The 23,209-nt window shown below is 52.4% G+C and overlaps 9 protein-coding genes and 1 non-coding gene across 10 annotated transcripts; 3 read left to right on the top strand and 7 right to left on the bottom strand.

Annotated features, from left to right (window-relative positions):
* Positions 1-902: 902 nt before the first annotated feature.
* On the top strand, positions 903-3,387 carry B0T23DRAFT_310318 (putative galactose oxidase precursor; the record flags this gene model as incomplete). Its single annotated transcript, XM_062834581.1, has 3 exons — positions 903-963; positions 1,206-3,278; positions 3,344-3,387. 3 exons carry the CDS (start codon positions 903-905, stop codon positions 3,385-3,387), a joined length of 2,178 nt encoding a protein of 725 aa, XP_062695339.1.
* Positions 3,388-3,904: 517 nt separating this feature from the next.
* On the top strand, positions 3,905-4,615 carry B0T23DRAFT_74331 (uncharacterized protein). The gene has a single exon (XM_062841727.1). It carries the CDS (start codon positions 4,044-4,046, stop codon positions 4,422-4,424), a length of 381 nt encoding a protein of 126 aa, XP_062695338.1. The 5' UTR covers positions 3,905-4,043; the 3' UTR covers positions 4,425-4,615.
* B0T23DRAFT_74332 (WD40 repeat-like protein) lies at positions 4,616-7,007 on the bottom strand. The gene has a single exon (XM_062841728.1). It carries the CDS (start codon positions 6,909-6,911, stop codon positions 4,806-4,808), a length of 2,106 nt encoding a protein of 701 aa, XP_062695337.1. The 5' UTR covers positions 6,912-7,007; the 3' UTR covers positions 4,616-4,805.
* Positions 7,008-7,639: 632 nt separating this feature from the next.
* On the bottom strand, positions 7,640-9,992 carry B0T23DRAFT_310618 (uncharacterized protein; the record flags this gene model as incomplete). The annotated part of the gene is made up of 3 exons (XM_062834594.1): positions 7,640-9,684; positions 9,741-9,800; positions 9,872-9,992. 3 exons carry the CDS (start codon positions 9,990-9,992, stop codon positions 7,640-7,642), a joined length of 2,226 nt encoding a protein of 741 aa, XP_062695336.1.
* A 660-nt stretch (positions 9,993-10,652) lies between these two features.
* On the bottom strand, positions 10,653-11,564 carry B0T23DRAFT_74270 (uncharacterized protein). The gene has a single exon (XM_062841725.1). It carries the CDS (start codon positions 11,335-11,337, stop codon positions 10,843-10,845), a length of 495 nt encoding a protein of 164 aa, XP_062695335.1. The 5' UTR covers positions 11,338-11,564; the 3' UTR covers positions 10,653-10,842.
* Positions 11,565-11,684: 120 nt separating this feature from the next.
* Positions 11,685-11,756, bottom strand: B0T23DRAFT_t78. The gene has a single exon. It is a non-coding gene; the product is annotated as a tRNA-Met (tRNA).
* Positions 11,757-11,769: 13 nt separating this feature from the next.
* B0T23DRAFT_373406 (uncharacterized protein) lies at positions 11,770-12,688 on the top strand (the record flags this gene model as incomplete). The annotated part of the gene is made up of 1 exon (XM_062836795.1): positions 11,770-12,688. A coding segment is annotated over exon 1 (242 nt), but the record flags the coding sequence as incomplete, so codon positions are not given.
* A 10-nt stretch (positions 12,689-12,698) lies between these two features.
* Positions 12,699-13,681, bottom strand: B0T23DRAFT_373405 (uncharacterized protein). Its single transcript, XM_062836794.1, has one exon. It carries the CDS (start codon positions 13,448-13,450, stop codon positions 13,016-13,018), a length of 435 nt encoding a protein of 144 aa, XP_062695333.1. The 5' UTR covers positions 13,451-13,681; the 3' UTR covers positions 12,699-13,015.
* A 979-nt stretch (positions 13,682-14,660) lies between these two features.
* On the bottom strand, positions 14,661-16,534 carry B0T23DRAFT_332556 (uncharacterized protein). Its single transcript, XM_062835744.1, has one exon. It carries the CDS (start codon positions 16,368-16,370, stop codon positions 14,988-14,990), a length of 1,383 nt encoding a protein of 460 aa, XP_062695332.1. The 5' UTR covers positions 16,371-16,534; the 3' UTR covers positions 14,661-14,987.
* A 2,347-nt stretch (positions 16,535-18,881) lies between these two features.
* B0T23DRAFT_309626 (fungal-specific transcription factor domain-containing protein) lies at positions 18,882-21,747 on the bottom strand (the record flags this gene model as incomplete). The annotated part of the gene is made up of 5 exons (XM_062834534.1): positions 18,882-19,617; positions 19,680-19,779; positions 19,936-20,090; positions 20,153-21,378; positions 21,487-21,747. The coding sequence occupies 5 exons, from the start codon at positions 21,745-21,747 to the stop codon at positions 18,882-18,884; spliced, it is 2,478 nt and encodes an 825-aa protein (XP_062695331.1).
* Positions 21,748-23,209: the final 1,462 nt, after the last annotated feature.

The following is a 23,209-nucleotide window of genomic DNA, read 5'->3' as shown; positions in this document are numbered from 1 at the left end:
GTGTCAAGATGGATCCTTTTGTACCCACGAGAGGTTCATCGGGATTACCATCTTCGTCAAGGTATGCATATCTGGTGGATTTCTTATGCAACCCCCCCGCGTTCTCTGTGGAACGACAAGAGGATTTTCGATAACTTCGAGATCCACCTTTTTCTGCACAGGATGGATCTGGATCTACACCCGGCATCCATTGTCACTGGCCGGAAAACAATAGACGTCGACAATCCCCCTACCCAAAAAGAAAGCACTGGGGCTCGTGAACTATGGACCCAGGTACATAATCGATAGCTCATATCTAGAGGTAACTAGCCATGTGCAGTCGAACACATCTTGGAGCACGATACCGCGGAAATACTTAAAGAGGCCCACCTCAAGTAAGGACGTGGACGTCTTTGCACCCAACAACATGAACTCAGCTCAACTCCTTGCGCATATCAAAGACGCCGATCGCGCGATTTCAAGGAACCTTCACCTTCACCCGCATATGCACCTCCACGTCAAGACAAGCGCGCCGTGATGGTAGCCCATGGTTCAGCTGAACTGAGGGGTCCAGGGGTCCAAAGATGGACTTTATGTTGATCGTGGGTTATTTTTCTTGTCGATCGTGGACCGGCTGAAAACCCGAGTTTGGAAGACTCCACGGATTTGCGAGCTGAAGAGTCCCGCGCGGCGAATATGACTTGGAAGTTGCTACCACGCTGTTGCTTTAATGTTTACTAGCGAAGAAAACGCTGCATGCAACACAAGCCCCAGCACTGCGTCTGGTCTGTCCATGATCCCAAGGATTCCGTCGATATATCGCATGCCGAAGCGAGTCTACGTATGTATCCAACCTCCACGTCGACTGAGTGGAGAGTCTCCTCATCTCGGGCTCCAGTCGTGCTGAACCTCACCTCAATGAGATGACGATTTTGCTTTGCCACTTGGAATATCCTGTTATACTAGCCTTTTGGGCCACTCTTCGTCACTGGCATGCTGGTAGTCTCTAGATCATAGGTTGACGGACGAGCGGGGGTGCGGTCTGCTGGGCGGATACTCCGTACTGCTGTTTTCTGTTCTTATATTTGCGCTCTTCCATCCATTAGGGACCTTTCCTAGACCAGCGAGACTCCCACATCACACTTTCTTCCTCCTCTTCTCAATTCCCTTTCACTTCAACCGGACCGCCGTGATGAAGTTGCAATGGGCTGGGCTCCTGCTCGGAGCCTCCCTCGAAGGTGTGAATGCTATGGGCACTTATTTGCTCGAAGCAATGAACCAAGAACGCGTTTCTGGCTATGGCCCTGTCGACGAGCCGTCTTGGGTACCAACTTTCTTCGATGAATCGCCTCCTCACAAAGGTCATCGCATTTCCCGGGAAGATTGGACCTTAACATGCAGCAGCGAGGAAAGCGACTATCCGTGTCAGAATGCCATCGACGGCTCCAACACCACTTCCTGGCGAAGCGGCCCTATCAGCCATCTCAAGGGCCACATCAGCATCACAGTTGACCTCAAGAACCACTACTCAGTCAGCGCCCTGGTCATCCTGCCGCCGATTGACACTGAGAAGGACGGGTTGATCACTCACCACGAGATCTGGGTCAGTATGGACAACAAGAACTGGAAGGGTCCCATCGCCTATGGCATGTGGCCCAACTCCAACAGACAGCGCCTGTCTGCTTTCGAGCCCACATCTGCCCGATACGTGAAGCTCACTGCCAACGCTGAAGCCACCGAGTCCTCATGGATTGGCATCTCCGAACTGAACCTCTACGCCACTCTGTATACCATCCCTCGGGACCCCAAGAATGGTCTCTGGGGACCGACCATTGACTTCCCTGTCGTGCCTGTTGCTGGGGCTCAGGAGAAGTCTGGTAACATCGTCCTTTGGTCATCCTGGGCCTCGGATCAGTTCCACTCCACACCTGGTGGTCAGACTGCAATGGCCCGTTGGAACCCCTTCACCAAAGAGGTTTCCAAGCGTATTGTCACCAACACCCAGCACGACATGTTCTGCCCCGGTATTTCCATCGATGGTACCGGCATGATGGTTGTGACTGGCGGCAATGACGCCTCCCCGACCAGTCTCTACGATGGTGAACTGGATAAGTGGATCAAGGGTCCTGACATGCACCTCCGTCGTGGGTATCAGGCTTCCACTACCCTCGCCGATGGACGGGTTTTCGTCATCGGTGGCTCTTGGGCTGGAGGCTCCAACATCGCCAAAGATGGAGAAATCTATGACCCTGCCACCAGGAACTGGACCATGTTGCCCGGTGCCAAAGTCAAGCCGATGCTGACGGATGACATGGAGGGGCCATGGAGAGCCGACAACCACGGCTGGCTCTTCGGGTGGAAGAAGAACAGCGTCTTCCAGGCCGGTCCTAGCAAAGCTATGAACTGGTACTACGTGGAAGGAGAAGGCAGCTTCAAGGGAGCCGGAGAGCGTGGCGAGGACGACGATTCCATGTCTGGCAACGCTGTCATGTTTGATGCTGTGAATGGTAAGATCCTCACCATCGGAGGTTCGCCTGACTACGACAAGTCCTGGGCTACCAGCAACGCACATGTCATCACTCTGGGCGAACCAGGCCAAGAGCCAGACGTGCGGGCTGCCGGACAGGGGGGAAAGATGCACTCCGAGCGCGTCTTCCACACCTCCGTCGTCCTTCCAGATGGCAAAGTCTTCATTGCCGGCGGCCAGACTTTCGGTATCGCTTTCAACGAGGAGAACGTGCAGTTTGTGCCCGAGTTGTACGATCCAGAGTCAAACACCTTCACCGAGCTCTCCCAGAACAACGTCGTCCGCGTCTACCATAGCCTCTCCATCCTGCTGCCCGACGGCCGAGTCTTGAACGCCGGCGGCGGTCTCTGCGGCAACTGCTCCGCCAACCACTACGACGCCCAGATCTTCACGCCGCCCTATCTCCTGACAGAGAACGGTGAAGAGCGATCCCGTCCCGAGATCACCACCAAACTGCCCGATACCATCGAAGTCGGAGGGAAACTGAAATTCCACACCAACCGCCGCATCGCATCCGCCTCCTTGGTCCGCCTCTGCAGCGCTACCCACACCGTCAACACCGACCAGCGTCGTGTTCCTCTCCATTTCAGGAGGCGTATGCCGGTGTTCGGTCGCTACCATGTACACATCCCCAATGACCCCGGCATCGTCATCCCTGGGTACTGGATGCTGTTTGTCATGGATGAGGCGGGCACACCCAGCATTGCGAAGACAATCATGATCACTTCCAACGTGAAGACAATTGGAGGAGCGAGCGATGAGCAGACGCAATGTGAGCATGGATTCTTTCTTGAGTGTGAATATTTGCCTAGTTGGAAGCTAACACTGATTGCGCAGATTCCTCGTCGCGGATGAGGTTCCAAATTGAGTTGGCGAAATGATTGTTCTGTGGTGTGAGATGACAAGACATGTCAAAACAAAGCAGAGGGCTGTGCATGATACTCGACATGTGAGTGACTGTGCGATGCGCTGGTTGTAGAGGCCTCGACACTTTGGCCAGGAACGGATTGGGAGTCAACCTCCATCTCCTGGTCGTATCCAGCGTGCTGGTTGCTGGTGATTTGTTGGGTCGCTTGGGCAACCTCAGATGGGACTTTGATTGTTGAGCGGTGGTGCTCCGCCGCGGTCTTTCATGATGAATGAGATATGTAACGGGAAAAATGTTAGTTGTAGGGACTATATAAGGATAGGCGTTTGTGTTATTGTTTACTTTGGTCAATGATGTGTGATGTTGTTTTGAGGAGAAATGTGGGGGCCCGTGTCAGCACCCCCGCCCCCTGGTACAGTAGATACCCTACCTAGTAAATGCAACTAATCCGGGCTCTTTGGAGAAGGTCAAAAAAAGTTGCATTTACTAGGCATTTTGCATTTACTAGGGTCCCAATCACATACAAATAGGTGAATCCAGGCCGCCAAGCCAGTTGCATTTACTAGGGTATCTACTGTACGTGTATGGGGCTTGGCTCGAAGCGAGGTTGGAAGCCTTGATATCAAAACAAACGGTACCCGAAGTGAACCCTCTGGTTGCCTTTTTGGCATGTCCTCCATTGTAGCATCAAAGCTGCATTTGATCCTTGAAAGACGAAATGTTGGTGTGGCACGCTGCCTCGGGCTTGATGTAAAGGAAGTCGCCAATCCAACGGGAGAGAAGAGCCTGACTAGTAGTTGGGTCGGTGACGACCAGCGAATCCCAAGTGTTGTATGTCCCTCTTTTTTATTCTTTTTATTTTTCTATTTTTTTAAGGTGCGGTGCAATCTTGCTTTGTACCTGTCTCTCTTTCATTTGCTAATTCTGACCGTCTTTTGCTTCTTGGTTCCTGTTGTTGAACCAGGAGCGGTGGAGTGGATAATGTGGGTGATGAGATCTGGGTTTCTGGTACGTTTTTATCTGGAGATACAGGTACCGCTGCATACTTAGCCTATGGGACCGGTATAAACAACCGCTACTGAAATAAACATAGAACGCCGGCCCAGACAGATTGAGTATAACTAGACAAAAAGAATTTCAACCTGACAGAAAAGCACAAAGGTGATGTAATGAATATAGGTCTTTCGGCCCATCGATCCATTTAGCTTGCTGTGGACTGACTGACTGACTTTTCGGAGAAAACTTGAACCCTCCACAGCGAAGTCAAAAAGCAAAACGTAGTAGAAAGAATGGATGTCCGGCAAATTAGGAGAAGGCGATAATAATGAAAGGACCGAAGAAAAGAAGACAACCCAATACCACAGCGTTTTCCAACTTCCTTTGTGATCTTTCCTGCCAAGTTTCCTTCTCGCGACACTCGTCGTTGTCCTCTTAGTTCACCGGTGAAATCTCGTACCCAATCAACACCTCCGTCGACGTACCATCCCACCCCCTGGTCCCCGCCGCCGAGATCATGATCCTGCTCGTGGGATCGATATACAGACTTGAAATGACGCCCGCCTTAGGGGGACCGGGGACAACCACAAAAGGCACTTTGGAATGCTTCGTCGCTTGCGTCTCGCCCTGCAAGTCCCACAGCCGCAAAATGTCGTGCGACGCGCAAATAATATGTCGCCCGTTGGCCATGGGCCGCACGCAACTGACGGCTCCGCTGCCGTTGGGAAATTTCAGAGTGCGCTCGGGCTGCCATCCGCCGCGCGCCTTGTGAATACTGAATTCTTCGACCGTGCCGTTGCGTCGGCCGGCATATATCCAGTTGCCATCGACGGACCAGCAGGCGCCCATGCACCAGGGCGGGACGCCGCGCCGGTTGCCGATACGGGCGACGGGGTCGGGGACCCGTCGGTCCCAGATGCGGATGGTGCCGTCAATGGAGGCGGCCATGAAGATGTTGGGGGCCGTTTGGGTGTCGTCGTTTTGCGGGGCGGGAGGAGGGGCTGTGTTGACAACCATGCTGGGGGAGGCTGGGGCGATGGGCTCGAAGGGGATAGGTTCGTGGTCAGTTGGGGGGATGGGGTTCTGGTCTCGTGGTGGTTGTTGTTCCTGTTGTTGCTGGGTTTGTTGCTCGGGGTTCGCGGCTGGTTGGTGTCCGAAGTCTGACATAGTGTCATTAGAGTCGCCGTTGAATGTGTCCATGTTGATGGTCCCGTTCTCGGCTGGCTCGACGGCATCGAGCCCGGGTCCCTGAGCAGCGTTCGTGTCCATTATTGTGTCGGTATCCCCCATTGGGAAATCGTCGGTGTGCCCTTGGTTTTTCTGTTCCTCCTCGAGTTCCATGCCCATAGCTCTGGAAAACTCATTGTCGTCGTCATCGTCCCCAAAGGCATTCCCACCGCCTATTGTTTCGTTGTCCCCGAAGAGTGACCCTGCAGGACTACCGAACAGCGACTCATGTTCTGGTGACGGGACATCATTCACGGCGCCGTCGTTCGCATTGGATTGCCCTGTCGTATCCATATCGCCATGCGCGCCATTAGAGAAAAAGCCGTTCAAAACTGGCTTCGAGTTGTTACTCTCGAAAGTGTCCGTGATAATCTCGGGATCGCTCGCTTCGGCTGGGATCGGGGCACCCGAGGTCGGTCGTAACTCAATGGCCGATATTTGTCCACCGCTGCCCTCGAACCGCCGTATAACCGAGCCATCGTTGAGGTCCCAGTCCAGCACCGTCTTGTCCCAACTTCCACTCAGCACACTCTTCTCATCAGGTGCCAGTTGTAACACGCTAACGGCATTGGTGTGCCCGTTCGTCCGCAGGCAGTGTATTCTCTTTCCCTCGTCGTGCCTCACGCTCTGTATGTTGATGCCACCGCTTTCTAGACCACTCAGAGCCCACAAGGCCTGACGGTGCACCGCTAGACTGTATACCGGAGACAGAATCCTATCGTCATCTCTAGTGTTCTGTCCTGTCCACTCCTGGTTGTCCCAATAGCTCATGAGCACTCCCGACTTGACAACACTGTCAACAAACGGATGCTTCTGGGCGACGGTGAGTTGTTGCTTGCCATTGATTGTGGCTATGCCGTCAAACTTTCGAATGTAGCCGTCGGATCCGCCCGTCAACCAGTAGCGCATGTCGGGGGTGACGGCTATGGCATTGATGCTGGTGGCTTGTGGGGCAGCCATGGTAGGTACGATGTCGTAGGTGGAAGCCGTAATGTACTCTGGTCTTATCGTTGGTCGCCATTTTGCCCCTGATCCTGAGCCTGAAGGTGTCGCAGAGACGCGTCTAGCTGTCTGGGACGTGGTTTGGTCGGCGGCATTTGGGTCGTGGGCGTTTTGTGCTTGGGATTCGTCGAAGGGTTCTGCTTCCGGTTCGGGTTCTGGGTCTCGATCGGGCTCGTCTTGGTCTTCCTGTTCTTCCTCTTCGTCTTCATTAAAGTCTTCGCCGTAGGTGTCGTTCTCGGCATCATCAGCGTCCTCCATGAGCTCGTCTTGCTCGTTGTCGGAGCTTCCGTATTCTCGATCGTCTTCGTCCATTGTCCGTGTTGGTAGTGGTTTTGTAGAGGAGTTCGGCTATACACGTAGTTATGCCAGGCATATAAGGGCAGGGTATTCGATATCGTGTGACTGCTGTACCCAAGAGAAGAAAGTGGGAAAGTTGTGGGGGAAAGCAAAGAGATGACAACGGGAGGAAGACGTTTCCAGTCCTGAAGGTTCCCGAATCGAAGCTACACTACATGCAACTGCGGCAGGCATTGATAAGGTCCAACCTCGGTGTTAAGCTTTAGCGGATCAGTAGGCCGGAACGCTAACACCCCGCATCCCCCACCGATTGCCATAACAGGGGCAGGTCCTTGAGCTGTTGGCGGTTCAATGTACCTGGTTTTTGGCGGGCATGCAGGGACCATTGTCCAATTACATGCAGGGTTATCAAGGTGCTTTCCATGTCAACCTCTCTTGGAATCAGTTCAAGGTATCTTGCTGGCTAACATAATGCAAACAGAACGACGACAAATACGGAAATGAAGACAAGGCTGCAAGAGAAATGACAAAGAAATCCAACATGGATCGCGATACACCCAAAAGCGATCAAACCCCGAGCAAACAATGCAAACGTAGCGAAACCGAATCCTAGAAACAAATGAGGGCCTTATCCAACTCCGCCCCGGGTATGTATACTTCTCTTCTCTTCTCTTCTCTTCTCTTCTCTCTTCTCTTCCGAATATGACTGGGCCTAGCCGTTGACTGGCCTCCGTTATCCAAACTCAATCAGTCAGTTCCAGCCCCGTCTCACCTTCGTTCAGCACGACTACCACATACCGCCTCGACCCCTCCGGTAACTCTTGCTCGGCCGTTTCGTCTGTCGTCTCCTCCGAGATGTGCATTGCAAGATCATGTAACTTCGGATCAGCCTTCGACAACACCTCAGGCGAACCATCGCGATTGATGGCTACGATGTAATGCGGTCGGCTTTGGAGCAGCTCAGGCGGGGCCGCGCCCTCTTCGAACACCACCACGTGCTTCTTGCTTTTAGAGTCCACGGATTCTTCGTCGCCGTTCTTGTTTGACTGTTTCGAGGATTGATCAACCGCGTAGCGGTTTCCAGTAACCAGGAGCGGATCTGTCTCCGGCAGGTGAGGAACCATCTTCATAAGGAGGCGATGCTCGGGGTTCTGGAGACGTGCCGGGATCGGTAAGTCGGTCTCGAAGGATGCTTGAAAGCGGAGTTGGGAGGCTGTTGAGCCGTCTGACTGGAAACCTTCGCCCGGTGGCAGCGTGGACTGCGTGGTGTTTGCGAGGGAAAAGTTGTCTACGCTAAAGTGTCGGCGACGAGCCTTGGTTGTGGAGGAGCTGCTCGATCCCCATGTCAAGTTGCTCTGCTCCGTTTTGGGTGCATGGAGAATTTCGTGATGAAGCTTGTCAAGACCTCCACTATGGCTTGTATGTGGATCTTGGTAGTAAGGCGACCTGTCCGGCGGATCGCCCTTGTCCAACAGAGGTGCTGCCTCCTCGTCAGACGAATCTGCTGACGATGTTCCGGCGCTCTCAAAATTTGCTTCGGTGAGCAGCCCGCCCAAGAAGAATAATGCGGTTAGTCCTGCGCACCCGCACACCCATGAAAGCGTTGTAGTCAGCCCTCCCCATCCCGAAACTCCCATAACGGCTACAACAAGAAGCGGGCCAACAAAACTGCCCCAGGCATTGGCGAGACTGGGTAGACTTTCAGCCTTTGCTGCGCCAGTTGACAGGCCACCCGTTCCAATTACATCCTCTCCACCGGCGACTGCATCGAGAATCTCCTTCACTAACGGCTCGCCGCAGAGACCGAACGCTACAGAGATCCAGCCAAGGGTAGCCAGTAGTGCCGTCTGAACGGTCATCTTGTTCTGGGTCAACCCGCCTAGACAAGTGAAAGCCGGAGCAGCCGCAATGAAACCAAATGCTGTTAGCAATCGAGAAGCCTGCGCGTACCGTGCCGTAAGCGGGATCGTCAAGAGGCCGACCAAAGCCGCCGGAGCCGAAAGGGGGACGAAGACGAAGCCGCTGGCAGCCATGGGCCATTCGAATGTTCGCTGTACGAAAATCGGTAGCACACTTTGTAGCGCTGATCCGATCAGGCTAAGTGCGATGTATCCTCCCATGGGCACAATAAGTCGCAATACGGAGGGCGTCAGCACTCCCTCTTGAGTACCAGTAACTTCGGAGGCCGCTAGGCTGAGCCGTCTGATCGATCGGCTGGAGACATGGCAGGGAGACACTTCTCTCGAGGAATACCCCCCGCCGGAGGAGAGAGTTCCATAGTTTCGCGAATCATCTCTAGAGGCAAGGAGACCCTCTGCCTCGCGTCGATCGCCTCTTGCCCTGGGATATCTGCCCGGCGGCAGTAACACCGCTACGAGACTTCCAAACACAACCGTCAACGCAATAACGGCATAAGCCAGTGTAAAGACAGCCGCCTGCCCACCAAAGAAACCATGCAGCAATCCTGCAGACACCGGGCCGACCGAGATGGCGAAATTCTGGATAAACGCCGGTGTCATCCATGTCAGCACGTCGACAGCAGCAGTTTCGTCGTCGCCTCTGTCCTCTTCATCGTCTTCGCTAGCAGTCAAGACCACACCGGCAACCAAGCTGGAGCTGGCTCTCGCGATGGCCACACCTGCGATACCGTGTAGGGCGCGTGAGAGGACGAGGAAGAATAGATTGCGGTAGAATTGAAGCAGGACAAAGGAGCCCGCCGCTAGAGCAAGCCCGCCGAACAGGAGGACCCAAAGAAGGGGGCCTTGGCGGGTAAGGTAGGGGACGGATGCTAAAAAGTGTCAGTAACTTGCGTGTGTGTCGCCGCATGGAGGTTTGGTGACTTACAAGATACCGCTGCGAATGTGCCACCATATGTTGAGATAAGGATCGATGTCCAAAACTGCACTGGAAAGCAAAAGATGTTAGTTCAACACTGTTGTCTTGTGAAAAGGCATAGTAGCTTGAACTTAACATACCATGCTTGTGGTGTACTCCCGCTCTGGTTTCCAGGATGGTGGGAATGAGAGGGACCAACAGCGCCGTCAGAAAATCATCGGTGAACTGGGCAGCCTTGGCGACTACTATGAGAAGCGACATGGTGGTGTTGATGTCTGGCTGAGTAAGACCGAAAGTGGTGTCATGAAAACACGAAGGTAGGCGACGGTGGCTGTAATGGCCGCGACCGTCGAATCTGGTTGAAAGTGGATGATGATAGTAATTCACGTTGCCGTCGTGGGTGCTGCTGGGATCGCCGGTATGGATAGCGAGAGGCGGCGGTGGTGGTGATGTTGCGCTTGGTGTTATTCGGCGCGGAGATACGGAACCGGAGGAGGATGGCGGTCGTCGTGGTCTACTGCCGGACCTGCCGCGCGTCGTCGTCAGTTGTGACTGCCACTGTGATTGCGACCAGAGAATGGCCTTGGAAAACAGGCTGGACTCGGCGGCGGTCTCTGTTGCTGTCTCTTCATGACGAGGATTATCCTGTTGTTTTGAAGTTGGGATGATGGCAGCGTCCGGTGGGTCAGGGTTTGCATCTGCACGGGCGGGACCTGTTGTTGGAACATCCATCCCGTCTGCTTCGTCCCAGCTTTCCGGCCTTGATTTGGATATCTCGCCCTTGTTCTTTCTTGTCTTTGGACTGCCCTGTTGTTTACAGGCCGTATTGGAGGTCGAGATAAGACGTCGCGCGTTTTGTGTAACCACGTCGTGAACCTAAAGAGGTGTGCTTCCGTTCACGTCGATGCCCGAGACACCACAAGTGCTTGGAACTCCAATTCTTCCGGCGTTACACGACACTACCGATTTCTTCGGTTTTCGTCCTTTGCTCTCTCGGCCTGATAGCTCTGTCTAGAGCTCTCTCCACAGCAGCTTTCTGCAATGCATCATGCGGGCAGAAGAAAGGAGAGAAAATGAGAGAGACGGAAGAACGGAAGATACACACGCCTTTTCAACGGTCTCGTGAACTTGTTGGCTGCTTGCCTCTTTCTTTATCTTTGAAGCACCACCACACATTCACAATCACAAGCGGGAACCGAACCCTTGGAGCAGCACACCATGTCTTTGATCTACTGCAGTGTGAAACCCAGGCGCCAACCAACCACAGCCGTAGCGAGCTGTTCCCCCACTCCAATGGCACTCCGCTGGTGCGGGATTCCTGCTTGTCGTGTTGCCCATTTCTTCTCGATTTGCTGATGGCGATGATGCACTGCCGCCCATCCACACACACATCATGCCGGCGATGTACTTTGGGGTCTCTGTTCAACGAGCTCGATGACGGACGAACTTTCAAAGATGATATTACTCGTATGGTGTGACCATTGCACGGAGAAACAAATTCCAAAGAATGGAAGACCTGCGCGCTTCCCGAGTACCGGATCACAAAAATGCAAGACAAGAAAGAGTGGTATCCAAACAGCATCACCTGAAAGCTGCCCCTCATCATGATGTTACTCGCCAAGGAGCGACCAAGAGGTCCCTTATCCACGCTAAATCGTGCAGTTCCCTTTACATTGCAGTGCCATCCATGTCTGCAGCCGCGTAGCGCGCCGACATGAAGCAGGGCGTCGGGGCACTTCGTCCAATGTTGAATGCGGTTAGGACTGTGACTGGGTAAGGGTTCAAAGTATTGCGCTGTTGGAATACAAAAATGATAATAATGTGAAAAAAAAAAATGAAAAAAAACATGAAAAAAAAGTTGATTATAAGAGTGGAAAAAAGATTCAGTAAAGAGACGTCCACGAGAAGAAGCGGCTCGTTTAGAAGTCAAAATAGAAAAAAGAAATTGTCATATAGCTGCAACTCGTTTCGATCGAGTGACCTCCGGGTTATGAGCCCGGCGCGCTTCCGCTGCGCCATGCAGCTGTTAATGATGGTTGATAGCTTAACACGCAACGCTCTTCTATACGGTCCACGTCAATTTGGTGGATACCACAGCAGTATGTATGCAGTAGATAGGCTGACCCTTCCACAGACCACCAGCTTTCTTTCTTCCGACCAAAAAGCCCTTTCTTACTCTTCGTCCTTCACAAGCACCCCTCTTTGATTGGCATTTCGAAAAGGGCGGAGCACATCATCAATTAAACCACAGCCCCGATATGTTTTTGCCCCATTCGCTCTTCCTAATTACCGTTCCAAAATCAACACTCGCTGATTCTTCACACTCCCGTCCTTCCCCCTCTCCTCCTCCTCCTCGTCATCATCCTCTCCCTTGTCGGAACCCTCACCACCTCTTCTTCCCTCCTTTCCCTTCTGCATCAATGATGAGGATTTTGGCTTCAGGTAATCCTTGGCTGAGGCGCGTTGCTAGAGCATTTTTCCACGGTTCCTCGGCCGATGATTGACATGCGCGGGAGCTTTCAGTACCAAAGAATCACATGTTCATGTCCGAGTCCTGTTAGTGTTGATTGCGTAGTCGTATACTTAACTGTCATCAAATCTGGGTGCAAAGTCACATTGTCAATCCGTCCGAAGCCATTTTCTGGGTTCAATCATTTTGAGACCCTGAAACTAGGTCGTTTTGGGTAGTGAAGTAGTAGCGAACCTGCGGATACCTCTACACACACGATCTTTGTGCGCCCTGTCTTTGGTACCATAACAGCGCGGTGAATTAGGATCATTGGAGAGGAGAACGAACGCCATTGCTAGGTAGTTAACTACCTAATAGTCGGAAATGTAGACGCGGGCTGCGTATACATGGTGTTAGATCGGGACTCGGAGTATACAGGAAGACAAGAAAGCAGGCTCTGTCGCTCGCTGTATTGCAAAAAGAGTGGAAAATGTGGGAATCTCAAAGCTTGAGCCATCCAACCATTACATCGCTGTAACAACCTCACTACCGCTCAGAGTAGCCGAAATGAACGTCTCTTCTTCTTCAAAGCAAATCTCCCCTTTCTACTTCTTTGTTAAAGCTTTCAAAGAATCGCTGTCATGCTCAGGACGCCCCGCATCGAATGCATTCAAAGTGGCACGACAGACGATACCTAGGGTAAAATGGCCGTTTGAATCCATCAAAGACCCTCCACTAGCAACATGAACGGAGTTCCGCCTCGTCACAACCTCTCGCTGTGATTGACGACGAAGAAGACTCCGTGTTAGATGAGGAGGATAACAATGGTGACGCCTCAGCCGCAGGGAGTTGACTCGCTTCCCACATCGACACCATCAAAGTTGGAAAGCGATAACTGCTCCAGATCTAGGTTCAGAGTCAAATCATCCAGCTCTACTACCTCTGGTGATAACTCCTCAATCCATGTCCCTGACTGTGGTAAAATTCCTGGAACACGGAGATCAGTCCAAGGCTGCTCTCGGGTATCTTCCTTCAGCCAACACTCGATGGGGGTCGTTGTCGGCTTGCAACTCCTGTTTCCAACAAGATAGTCTTGCAGCTGCTGCTGTTGCTCTTGTAGTGGCTTGGGTTGGGTTTGCGGATGCTGGTGCTTTTCTCGGCTGGCATCAGAGTAGGCGATGCTTGGGGCGGTTTCGCTTCGATGATTGACGCTCCGTTGACCTGGGAGCTTTTTGCTATCCATGGAGTGGGTGGCGTGTATTGGAGACATTATGGCGAGGCCAACGAAGAGACTGCTTGGATATCAGAGATGCGGAGAGCTGAAGGTCTTGGATAGTATTAGTGGACAGCAGTTCATGTATGGCTCTTGGGGACAGATGTTGAGTTTCCTACTTGGATGCTGTCTCTCTTCAAATAAATAGTGATGATTGTTTCATTTGGAAGGTTTAAAAAACGAAAAGCCTCTTAAGGCCAGGCTAAGATCAACACCTGAAGCCATCCCCTCACGAGGATACGGTACCAACCGTCCCATCCCGGGACCGAAGCCATGCCAGCAAAGTAGTCCCAAGACTCCCAATTCCCACCCCTACCTGGTCAAAGTCAGCCTGAGATATTAGTCACTGCATCGATGACGGCTGCCTTCTGTTGTTATAGGCGTCAAGTAGGTAGGTGAACGACCGATAGTTCGATCGATCGCCCCCACGCCCAGGATTTATGGCAAGATTTGGATTGGGCCCGACGAACTCCATATACGGCCACATGAGCGAAACGTGGACGAGAGGAGGCAGAAAGCGGAAAGGCAGCGGCGACTACTAACGTAGAGTTGCATCATGTGAAACGAAGGTGAAGTTCCGTCTGGTCTCCGACAGAACCGGCACCGCTCACATCGGGGCGATACCTTGACACGTGCCGGTTTCCATTCCATCCAGCAGCGGGACGACTTGCTTAGGTTGTTGGTGGAGTAGTAGCCGTAGAGGTACCTCTACCGGAGAGGAGGAAGGTCCAGCCAGCAGTTACCTACCCAATCCTCGAACTTCCAAGACGTTCGCACTTGCCCTGAAAATCACTCGAACGTATGATGTACGTGGGGATCTCTCAACGCCCATACTCCAATTTCGAACTGTTGGCACACACCCGTCTCTTGTCCGAGGACTTGAGGTAACTATCAGACTGAGGGAGTGAGTATCGACTTCCATTATCAGACTTTTGGTTTGGTTCCATCAAGTCACCTGAAAAGTGGCTGACGCGGCTTCGTTTCAGTCTCAGGTTGGTGATCACTCGTTCACCCACCCGCATCTATGGAATTCTCCATGCGGTGAGAGACTGCGTGTCTAGTAGGGTTGAGGAGATGGAAGGCCCGAATGAAATGAGAGAGGACATTTAGTTGTGATAATTGACACGTCCCCAACTCAATGGAAATTTAGTACTACGAACGCAGACAATTTACGGCTTTCATAATCAAGCTAGACTAAATGAAGTAGTTCAGTTTTCTTCATGAATCTTCAATTGTGGTATTATCCAATATAGTATCCTGAACTAACTTCTCTTGGCTTTCATAGCTTTCTCCAGACTGCTTCTCATCTCATCGCAACACATCATACGGGAAACTTTCTCCTTTCCTCTGCCACTTCTCCCCACTTTGCTCTATGACCTGACTGTTTTAAGATCTCGTCGTCTCCATCATCCACGCTCACCACCCCTCAGCACCTCCACTCCCCAACCCTGTCAACACTCAACACCCCCGGCACCGGAAACCCATATGCCCGATCATTCACTATCACCACCATACTAGTAATACTGCTCCAATCCTAAATCTTAATATCCATGTTGTCAAAAAAACCATCCTTGGAAAGATTAAGAGGAGGTATCGTAAATCGATTTTGTTGTTGCTGCTGCTGCTGCTGTTGTTGTTGTTGATCTTGTAGATCTAGTTGGTGTTGCCTATTAGACGTAGCCGTCATAGTCGCGGTGGCGGCAAGTGTGTTCTTGAAAAAGTCAACTGTCGTTGTTGTCGACGCTGCGTCGGGGGTTTCGTATATAGTTCCCACAGGTAGGGAGAATTTAAGGCTGTGGGAATGGAGGTGGGAGTATTTGTTTGTTGGTGGGTTGGGGAATTGGGGTAAGGTGGTGATGGTGGTAGTGGTGGTGGTGGTAAACGGGAGAGAGAATGATCGTTGTTTTTGGAATGTGGGTTCCTGTTGTGGTTGTACTTGGTGGTGTTGCTGCTGTTGTTGGTGGTGTCGGGGTTGAGGGAATACGGTGTTGCCGCTAGTGGCACTGTTGCGTCTATCGAATTGCTGCTGCTGCTGCTGCTGCAGTATCGACTTGTGCCTGAGTGATTCCGTTGATACCGTTGATCGCTTGGGAACAGGTACCCGAATCGCCGTAATAGCCACTCCCTGGCGTGACCGAATGATAGCCTGGTCATGACTTAACCTCGCAAGCCGTTTCGCCTCCTCTCGTCCACCCTTGAAGAATTCCAGCAAATCCTGCAACTTCCCCGGAGCCTGCCCCTCCAAGAACCCCTGAGCGTGTCCCGTCGTTTGCGCATCCCACCCCAAGATGGGCTGTTCATCGCGTGCCATGTGTCCATACAACTGCGCAAACAACTCCTTCCATGCTTGGTGGACCACCGGCTGATGAAGCAGGCCGTAGATTACCAGACTATGATTCCAGTGCGCTTTGTTGTGATTATCTTCGTAGTGCTTCGCTACATGGTCGACAAATCGATGACTGGCGCCCATGAACGCCCCACAGAATCCACAGGCCCACGCCGTCCTCCGTTGCGTATACCGGACCACTTGCTCAGCGTGAGGGCAGGTCCTGCACCCGTGGGCGTTCTTGTGATGTTGGTTGAAGGTGTTGGCGCCCCAGAAGATGCTGTTACAGTCCGGGCAGGGGTAACGCTTATGTCGGTCGTGGAATTCGTCCTCGTGCCTCATCCAGTCGACCTTGCGCTGGAAACTGACATTGCAGGGTATGCACCAGTAAGGGCCTTGGGGTTTAGCGGCACCTTGGTTGTTGATCTTGAATCCTCCAAGGACTGATAGTGCGGTTTTGACTGAAGGCGAAGTGTTTATGTCGTAAGTGTTCTGGGATGAAACTGAACTCGTTGAGGTTGCCTCTGATGAGATGCTTGCCCTTCCTGATGACCCCGAACTGGTTGTCGATACGGAGTTGTGACGGCTCATGTCGTTTATCGTCGAAGCGCGCTGCTCCTGCGGTGAGAAAAGAGAAGAATGTGTTGTGTATCACCAGTGTCGAAGGAACTCCTGATTCATGGTTAGTCGATGGCTGTTTGGCTGGAGTTAGGGGCAGGCCGAGTTAACACACCCCCTTATTATAACCCTCCAAGAAAGCGGATAAAAGCTCGTTGCGCGATATTCCGGATTTAGTCAGGGTGTCAACATGTAGTCGAGCCGCAGCTAGACTGTTGGTTGATGCACGGGGATAAAAACCCGTTGCTTTTGAATGGTTGAACTGCTGGGCGTGCCAGAAAACGCCGTTTCAATAAAAACTCGCGGAATGGGTCACTGTGAGAAATGGCGTTTTGCTGTGTTTTATGGGGGTGAAAACAGGACTGCCGATCATGAACATGAAAATTGGTACCTTCACCATACATATGTACATAGGTAGGAGACAAGATCAGAGGAAGAAGGTTCGACAGACAAGCGCAGGCGCTTCATCCGAGCGGCGCGGGAAGCGAAGGGGATGGGAGGGGATAAAACAAAAGGTTATACCCCCTTGTTGGTAGCACGAGTAGTAATAAGAGGGACGCGAAAGCAATGGAACGCTGCGGCGAAGATAGTGTACCAGGCAGGGATGGTAGCGAAAACGAAGAGACTTGGGAGCAAAAGAGGCTGCAATCTCCACGAGACAGTCCAGCGAATTAAAGGCTTGACCTGGACGGAAAGAAGTGAGACGGCGGCGCGCCCCATTCACGTATTTCGGGTTCTTCTCCATGGTCCATCTCATAAACCTCACGTCCACTGGATGATATGACTCGCTCGACTCAGGTGAGAGCCCGGCCAAAGATAGATGGAGCATGCATGCTTGTATGAAAATGAGACCTTGAATGTGCGTCGTCGTCGGCGGTCAGCAATTAAGAAGACAACGGACGGGAACTCAATGCTGCACTCGTTCAAGGTTGTGAAAACGGGAAAACGGGTCGAACAGCTGACGATTATCGTCAGTCTCACCACGTCGAGTTAGAGTCTTGCTGCGGATTCGAGGTGATGAACAGAGGACCTGCCGTCTTCATAAAGTATACAGATCATTCTGATGCCCGTGCATGTATCATGTTAACAAGGCGTCGAGAGGCGTCGCATCTTGACTGGTCAGTCAGAAGCCGAAGAAAGGCAAAATCGATCCAGACGGACGGGAATGAAAGGGTTGAAGATTGGATTGCAGAGCATGGAGGACAAGTTCGGCAAGGGTTCCAACCCTGGGGACGGAGAAGCGCCTCTTTGCGCTGTGATTGGTCAGCGAGGTAGCATCCGAAACAAGGCGTCAGCTGTTTCGAAACACCCAAAGGCACCCAAGAAAAGCCGATGAACCCCTTCCTCGCCTCGCTCGCCTGCAGCATGGGTTACTGTGGGTGTGCTCCGGTGGGCGACCAATGAACAAGACGGAACAACGCCCCTGAGAGGTTCCGAGATCCTGTTGGCTGATTGTTTGTTTCCTTTTCTCTGATGCGACCTTGGCTGTCGCCGTCTCATCGGTCCCTGCCTGGGGTTGAGAATATGCAACATCGCCGCCGACCGAAGTGGATAGAATACATATTCAAAAAAAAACAAAAAAAAAAAACGATATGTTTGATTTGGACAGCATGTTGATGAATCTCAGATTGGAAGTTGTCAAACCTCCAGAAGACGCGGTAAACGCGCTACCTTGCACATTTATATAGTACATGCAACCCTGATCACCGCATCGCACATGCACAGCGGTTAAAACATCTTCGTGTCCGAGTACCCTTTCCAGCCATGATGATCTACTACATTGTTATTTTTATTTTAATTTATTTTTCCTCCTTTCAAAAATGAAAAGAGATTGTTCGTATGCCTCAGACGACATAGGGGTATCGAATGGTAACCCAGTAACACAAAACACACTCCCAAACTTTGTAGCACGCCCCAAGCGCCATAATGTCGTGCCCTAACCTCAAACTCCCGTCTCTTTACATGGCGCAAATTTGTACAGTTGATGAATTCCACTCGCGTTTGTTGCTGTTCTTGCCCCCCTTATGCAATTGCACAACATAACTTCCACTCATCGGTAGCCTCTAGACGTACTCTTCAATGCAAGTGCCATGCTCCAACCACCCTAGAAATCGCTGCTTCCTTCGCAGTCTTGATACATCGCATCTTTCCGACTTCGCCGCTCAAATGCTGAGCCTCACTTTTTCTCGCCCTTGTTCCCTTCCCTATTGAGCTCCTCGGTGCATCCCAAAAAGTGGCCTATAAAAGATCCGTGACAGGCTGCAGTATAAACGAAACACCTGAAACAGAATCTTGCCTCGGAATGCTTTGATGTGCGCCCTTGGGTGGTTGGCCAAGTGCTCTGCTCGACTGGCCGGATTTTGAAGGCATTCTTTCCTCAGCCGCTGACTACCCTTTAGCAATATTGCCCACATCACTGCCGGCAATCGACTCGGCCAACAGTCTTATGGGCTTATCCACAGCCTGTGGGCGATCTGTATCACGCTAGATAAGCTCAAAACCACTTTTCAACAGTTCAGGGCCCGTTGCCAGCATCGGACGTCCTTGCATCGGAAACGGCCAGAACAGGGGATTTTCCGTAGCGCTGGCCGTATGCTTATCACTTCCAGGCTGAATTTCCGTTCTGGTCGCTGAACCGTGTCCTGATTCTACCCCCTCTCCCCATTTGCAGTTGAAGTCTTCCTCGGTAACTTCGGGAACGAAGAAATTGAGGCTGTTTGTAACCGGTCGAGTGGTTTGATAGCGGTCGACCCTGATACGTTGCTGGCCGTCCTCTCCACCTATCGTCTTGATGTCCACATCAATATTCCACTTCTTGGCCAGGTACTTCAGTATGTTGAGCGCTTGTTCGGCGAAGTGGTGACATGGTGCCATCTCCGTAAGATCGGCAATTCCTCGACTTATGGCTTCGCCAACGCGAGGATCAAACCTCGGATGGCCATGGTCATTGGGTTCCGCTTGACCTATGCCTCCGGCGGGGTCGGACGGTACTGAGGTCGTGGCCCCAATCGCCAGGTGCATGATGGAGGACGTGAGCACAAAGTAAGGGACAAATGATGGCGTCCGTCTTAACGTGTACAATTGCGAGTACGAGCGCACAAGCCCCAATATGGCATCGGCTGCCTGTATACACACATCACGCGGAGAAATGCTCGATCCAACAATGCGAAGTTTGATCAACGGCCGGAACAGGAGAAGAATGGCAAAGTGATAATACATGCTATGTCCAGTATTAGAAACGCCTCTCAAATCTTGCAACGGACCAGAGATCTATAAACTTACTGCGCGAACAACACAGCGGGAGTGAAGTTATGGCCAAGTCGCAACACCTCTGGTATCCTATCATACCAGTTCAAATACTGTGTATATATCTTGAGCAGATCTCTGCTCGTAAGCGGCCGGCCAGGGGAGTGAAGGACGAATAATGATTGGTGAACTAGCTCGCTTAATTCACAGAAGCATTTGTACACCGATCGAACATTAGACGGTTGTTCGCACGATTGGTGCAGAGGAGCGCCTGTACCGCTCATCAGCTTACCTCCAAGCACGACCTCCAAAAATGATAAATTCTTACCATCATCTGTATATGGAATCCAGAGCGAGGCCTCAATGTCATCGATGATAGCGGGCTTCGGAGGCAGCTGTGGGAAGCACGAGCACTGGGGGAGCGAGCCGGTGGCCAACGACCAAGCACTATCACATTTCACCATTAGACAAACGCCGCGTGGCAATTCGGCGGGATGTACTGGACTCACTGGTCGAGCGCAAATGCACCCCAGAATGTGGCTGCTTGAACCGCACTCTCGTCACAATCCTTGCCGTCATCTTGAACCCGATGCAGTCCCATCTCTATCGCCAGTCGGATACTCTGTCCGGCGTAGTACCAACTCTCAGAATCACGACCACAACTTGCCTCTCTGATGGACATTATACCCAAGGCTTGAATGGTAGTTAGCGTGTGATGGTTTTCTTCTTGATAAAATAGTCGCTGGCATTCCTTGAAGAAGTGATCACCCGACGAATACGGGTCGTTCGGGTTCGCGCGAGTACTAGGCTGGCTGGAAAACCGGCAACCCAACGCCAGAAGCGCATTCACTAATAGGGACGAGCAAAAGCGAGGCCGCCCGTCCATAAAGTCCTTGAGGAAGTGTTCTTTGCTGAGCGACGCAAATGTGGGGTACTCCCAGCAAAAGTACAGCGCCAGCAGATGTTGAACAAGACCGTCATCCGAAGTGATGGTCGTCCATGTAGTAGGCGGTGCCCGCGAATGCAGTGCCTCGGTAGCAAGTACTTGGTCAAAACCGCGGAATCTCTGGTTTTCTGAGTTGACGCCAGCCCGAGCTTCCGCCCACGATTCCGCTCTCGACTGCGATTGCTGCCCATTTTCCGAAGTCCAGCTCATGGCCTTTGACTGCGAGTTGCCACGCACCGTCTGAGAATGAGAGGAGAGCTGGCCGTTCCAGAGACTATGAGGCTCGGGATCATGTCTGATAGCCCGCGGGAATTGACCTGGATGGCCTTGAACCAGTTGGTACTGGCTTGGTTGAAACTCAGCCAGCTGATGCGGACCCGTAGTAGGGTGCTGGCCTGGCAGCCCTTGACCTGGAAATCGGCTGATGGGAGCCAAACCTGGAATAGCGCCGCCATAAGACCCAGCTGGGTCGCCCGAGAAATTAAAGGCACCGGGAGCTGACCCGACTAATCGATCGATGGAAGGAAGTGTGCCACCGCCCGAGGGAAGCGTCCCCTCCAGCCACGAGGATATCATATCAATGCTCTGGCCGTTGCGCAAACGCTGTAAAACCCCGTCCCATTTATCCGTACGCCTGAGGGCGTTTATCACATGCTCGTTGTTCCGTTGCTCGCGCCTCAGCTGTTCGATCTCGTTTCTCAGTGTGTCCTTGGACTGGCGGACAGGGACTTCGTAAACACATTCGGTGTTCTGATATTTACATCGAGCACAAGGCTTCTCGCCGTCGCACTGTAAAACAATCGGGGGGATTAGCCAATGGCCATTTAGGGACATCCCAGGTAGTGGAAGGGAAAGGGAGACCAGGACTCAAAAGAGTTCCCAGCCAAACTAACACACCTTTGCGCGCTTCTTGCGGCACTCGGTGCAAGCCGTTGGAGTGACAAGTCCCAGTCCTCTCTTGCGTTTCGAGACGGTTTGGCTGGCGGGCGGACCCGAGGGCGGACCGGTGGGCGGGCCGGAGGATGAGGTGGAGGGCGTGGGCTGAGAAGCGGAAGCAGAGGCAGGACGGTTTCCTCCGGCCGTCGTGGAGGGAGCGGGCGATGTCGCAGGAAGGACCGAACGGCTCCCACTTGCGCTTGGATTGCCTCCTCCTTCCATTGGATCCATGTCTCAAGGCGGCCGTCACGGCCTGTGTTCAAATACCGCGCACCGTACGGTATACTCTGGAAACGATCCCGTCAACGCGCACTAACATGCTGTGCTGGGGGAGCAAGGATGACGACCGGGCGATGAAGACGAGGCGGCGGCACAAGGAATTGCTTTCGGTCGGACGGTAGGTATGTCGTCCAAAGGAAAGGTACAAGGAAGTGAAGCTGAGATATGCGTGAATATTGAGAGCTGCCAGCGTGTGTAAGGCTTAACGAACGGACCAGGGACGTAAAAGACGTTGACTCCTAAAAGGCCTGGCTCGCGACAGGGATGATGATGATATTACGTTGATTCGTTAACGGCATGGCAATGCAGGTTGCAGAGTTTCTCGTCGAGGTAGCTCCATGCCTTTCGATGGGTGGGGACTAAAGACGGGAATCTGTCTGCATCGGCGATCGAGGAATTGGACGAGCAAGTAGCACATAGGATAAGAACCGGAGCTCGAGTTGCGATGGTTAAGAGCTTGCGAGAGAGAGAGAGAGAGAAACGGACGCGAACGCGCTCGGATGTATTTTTCCAGAAAGGGTAAGAGTTATAGTACCTCGAGCTTCGGTTGGGATCAGAGGAAAAGACGGTTGTAGTGGTGACAAAACTGAGGAGCTAACTTCTCCATACCTTTTCTACCGCGAATCACGAATCGGCAATGGCAATTCCCATGTGCGCCTGCGCACCTCATCTCGCGATGTCGCGATGCTGTTCCCAGATCGTCCTGGTACTGGTACTAAAAAGCCAGGCTCTGTGGGAAGATGGTGGGCGCTTAGCTGAGGGGTGCAACTGATGCGATCGGGGACGGCGTGGCGGCTGAGTGTCTTGCAAGTCCCCTCCCAGGATGGGGAAAAAAGAAGTTGGAGAGTCAAGAGAGCGGAATGGGGAGACGACATGGATCCAATCAAATTTGATGACGGGATGACGGCCTTATCCACTAACGGTCCACAATGTGGGACACCAACCAAACCTCAACCCACGACGGCAAGGTGAAAGCAGATGAAGTCAGGCTCGAGCCAAGTTGCCAGGTTTGAGATCATGTTTTGGGATCTCGGCTCCTGCAAATGTCCGAATTGCCCCGAGCTTCACCCTACGAGCTCACCACACAGAACTCCAGGATTGCCGTATAGATATCCTATGTCCTTACCCGCGATCCCGTCTGTAGTGTAGATGTTACCCGCGTAAGCTCATCTTGGAGCATGGTCCATATACATTTTTTTTTCTTTTTTCCTTTTTAGGCTCGCTCATCTCCTGCTGAGACGGAGGGTTGGAGTCATTCTGATAGCAGTTCACGACAATATGTGTACATATCATGCAGATCATCTGGGAGTTGCGGTTGCCATAGGTGATTGACTGGCCTCCAGGGAACATATGGAGCGAATCTGGCAACCATCGGGTATCTTGCCGTCAGAGGCACCAGCTATTG

Source organism: Neurospora hispaniola (assembly GCF_033458365.1).
Source record: "Neurospora hispaniola strain FGSC 10403 chromosome Unknown B0T23scaffold_2, whole genome shotgun sequence".
NCBI lineage: Eukaryota > Fungi > Ascomycota > Sordariomycetes > Sordariales > Sordariaceae > Neurospora > Neurospora hispaniola.
This window is presented reverse-complemented; position numbering and strand designations above follow the sequence as displayed.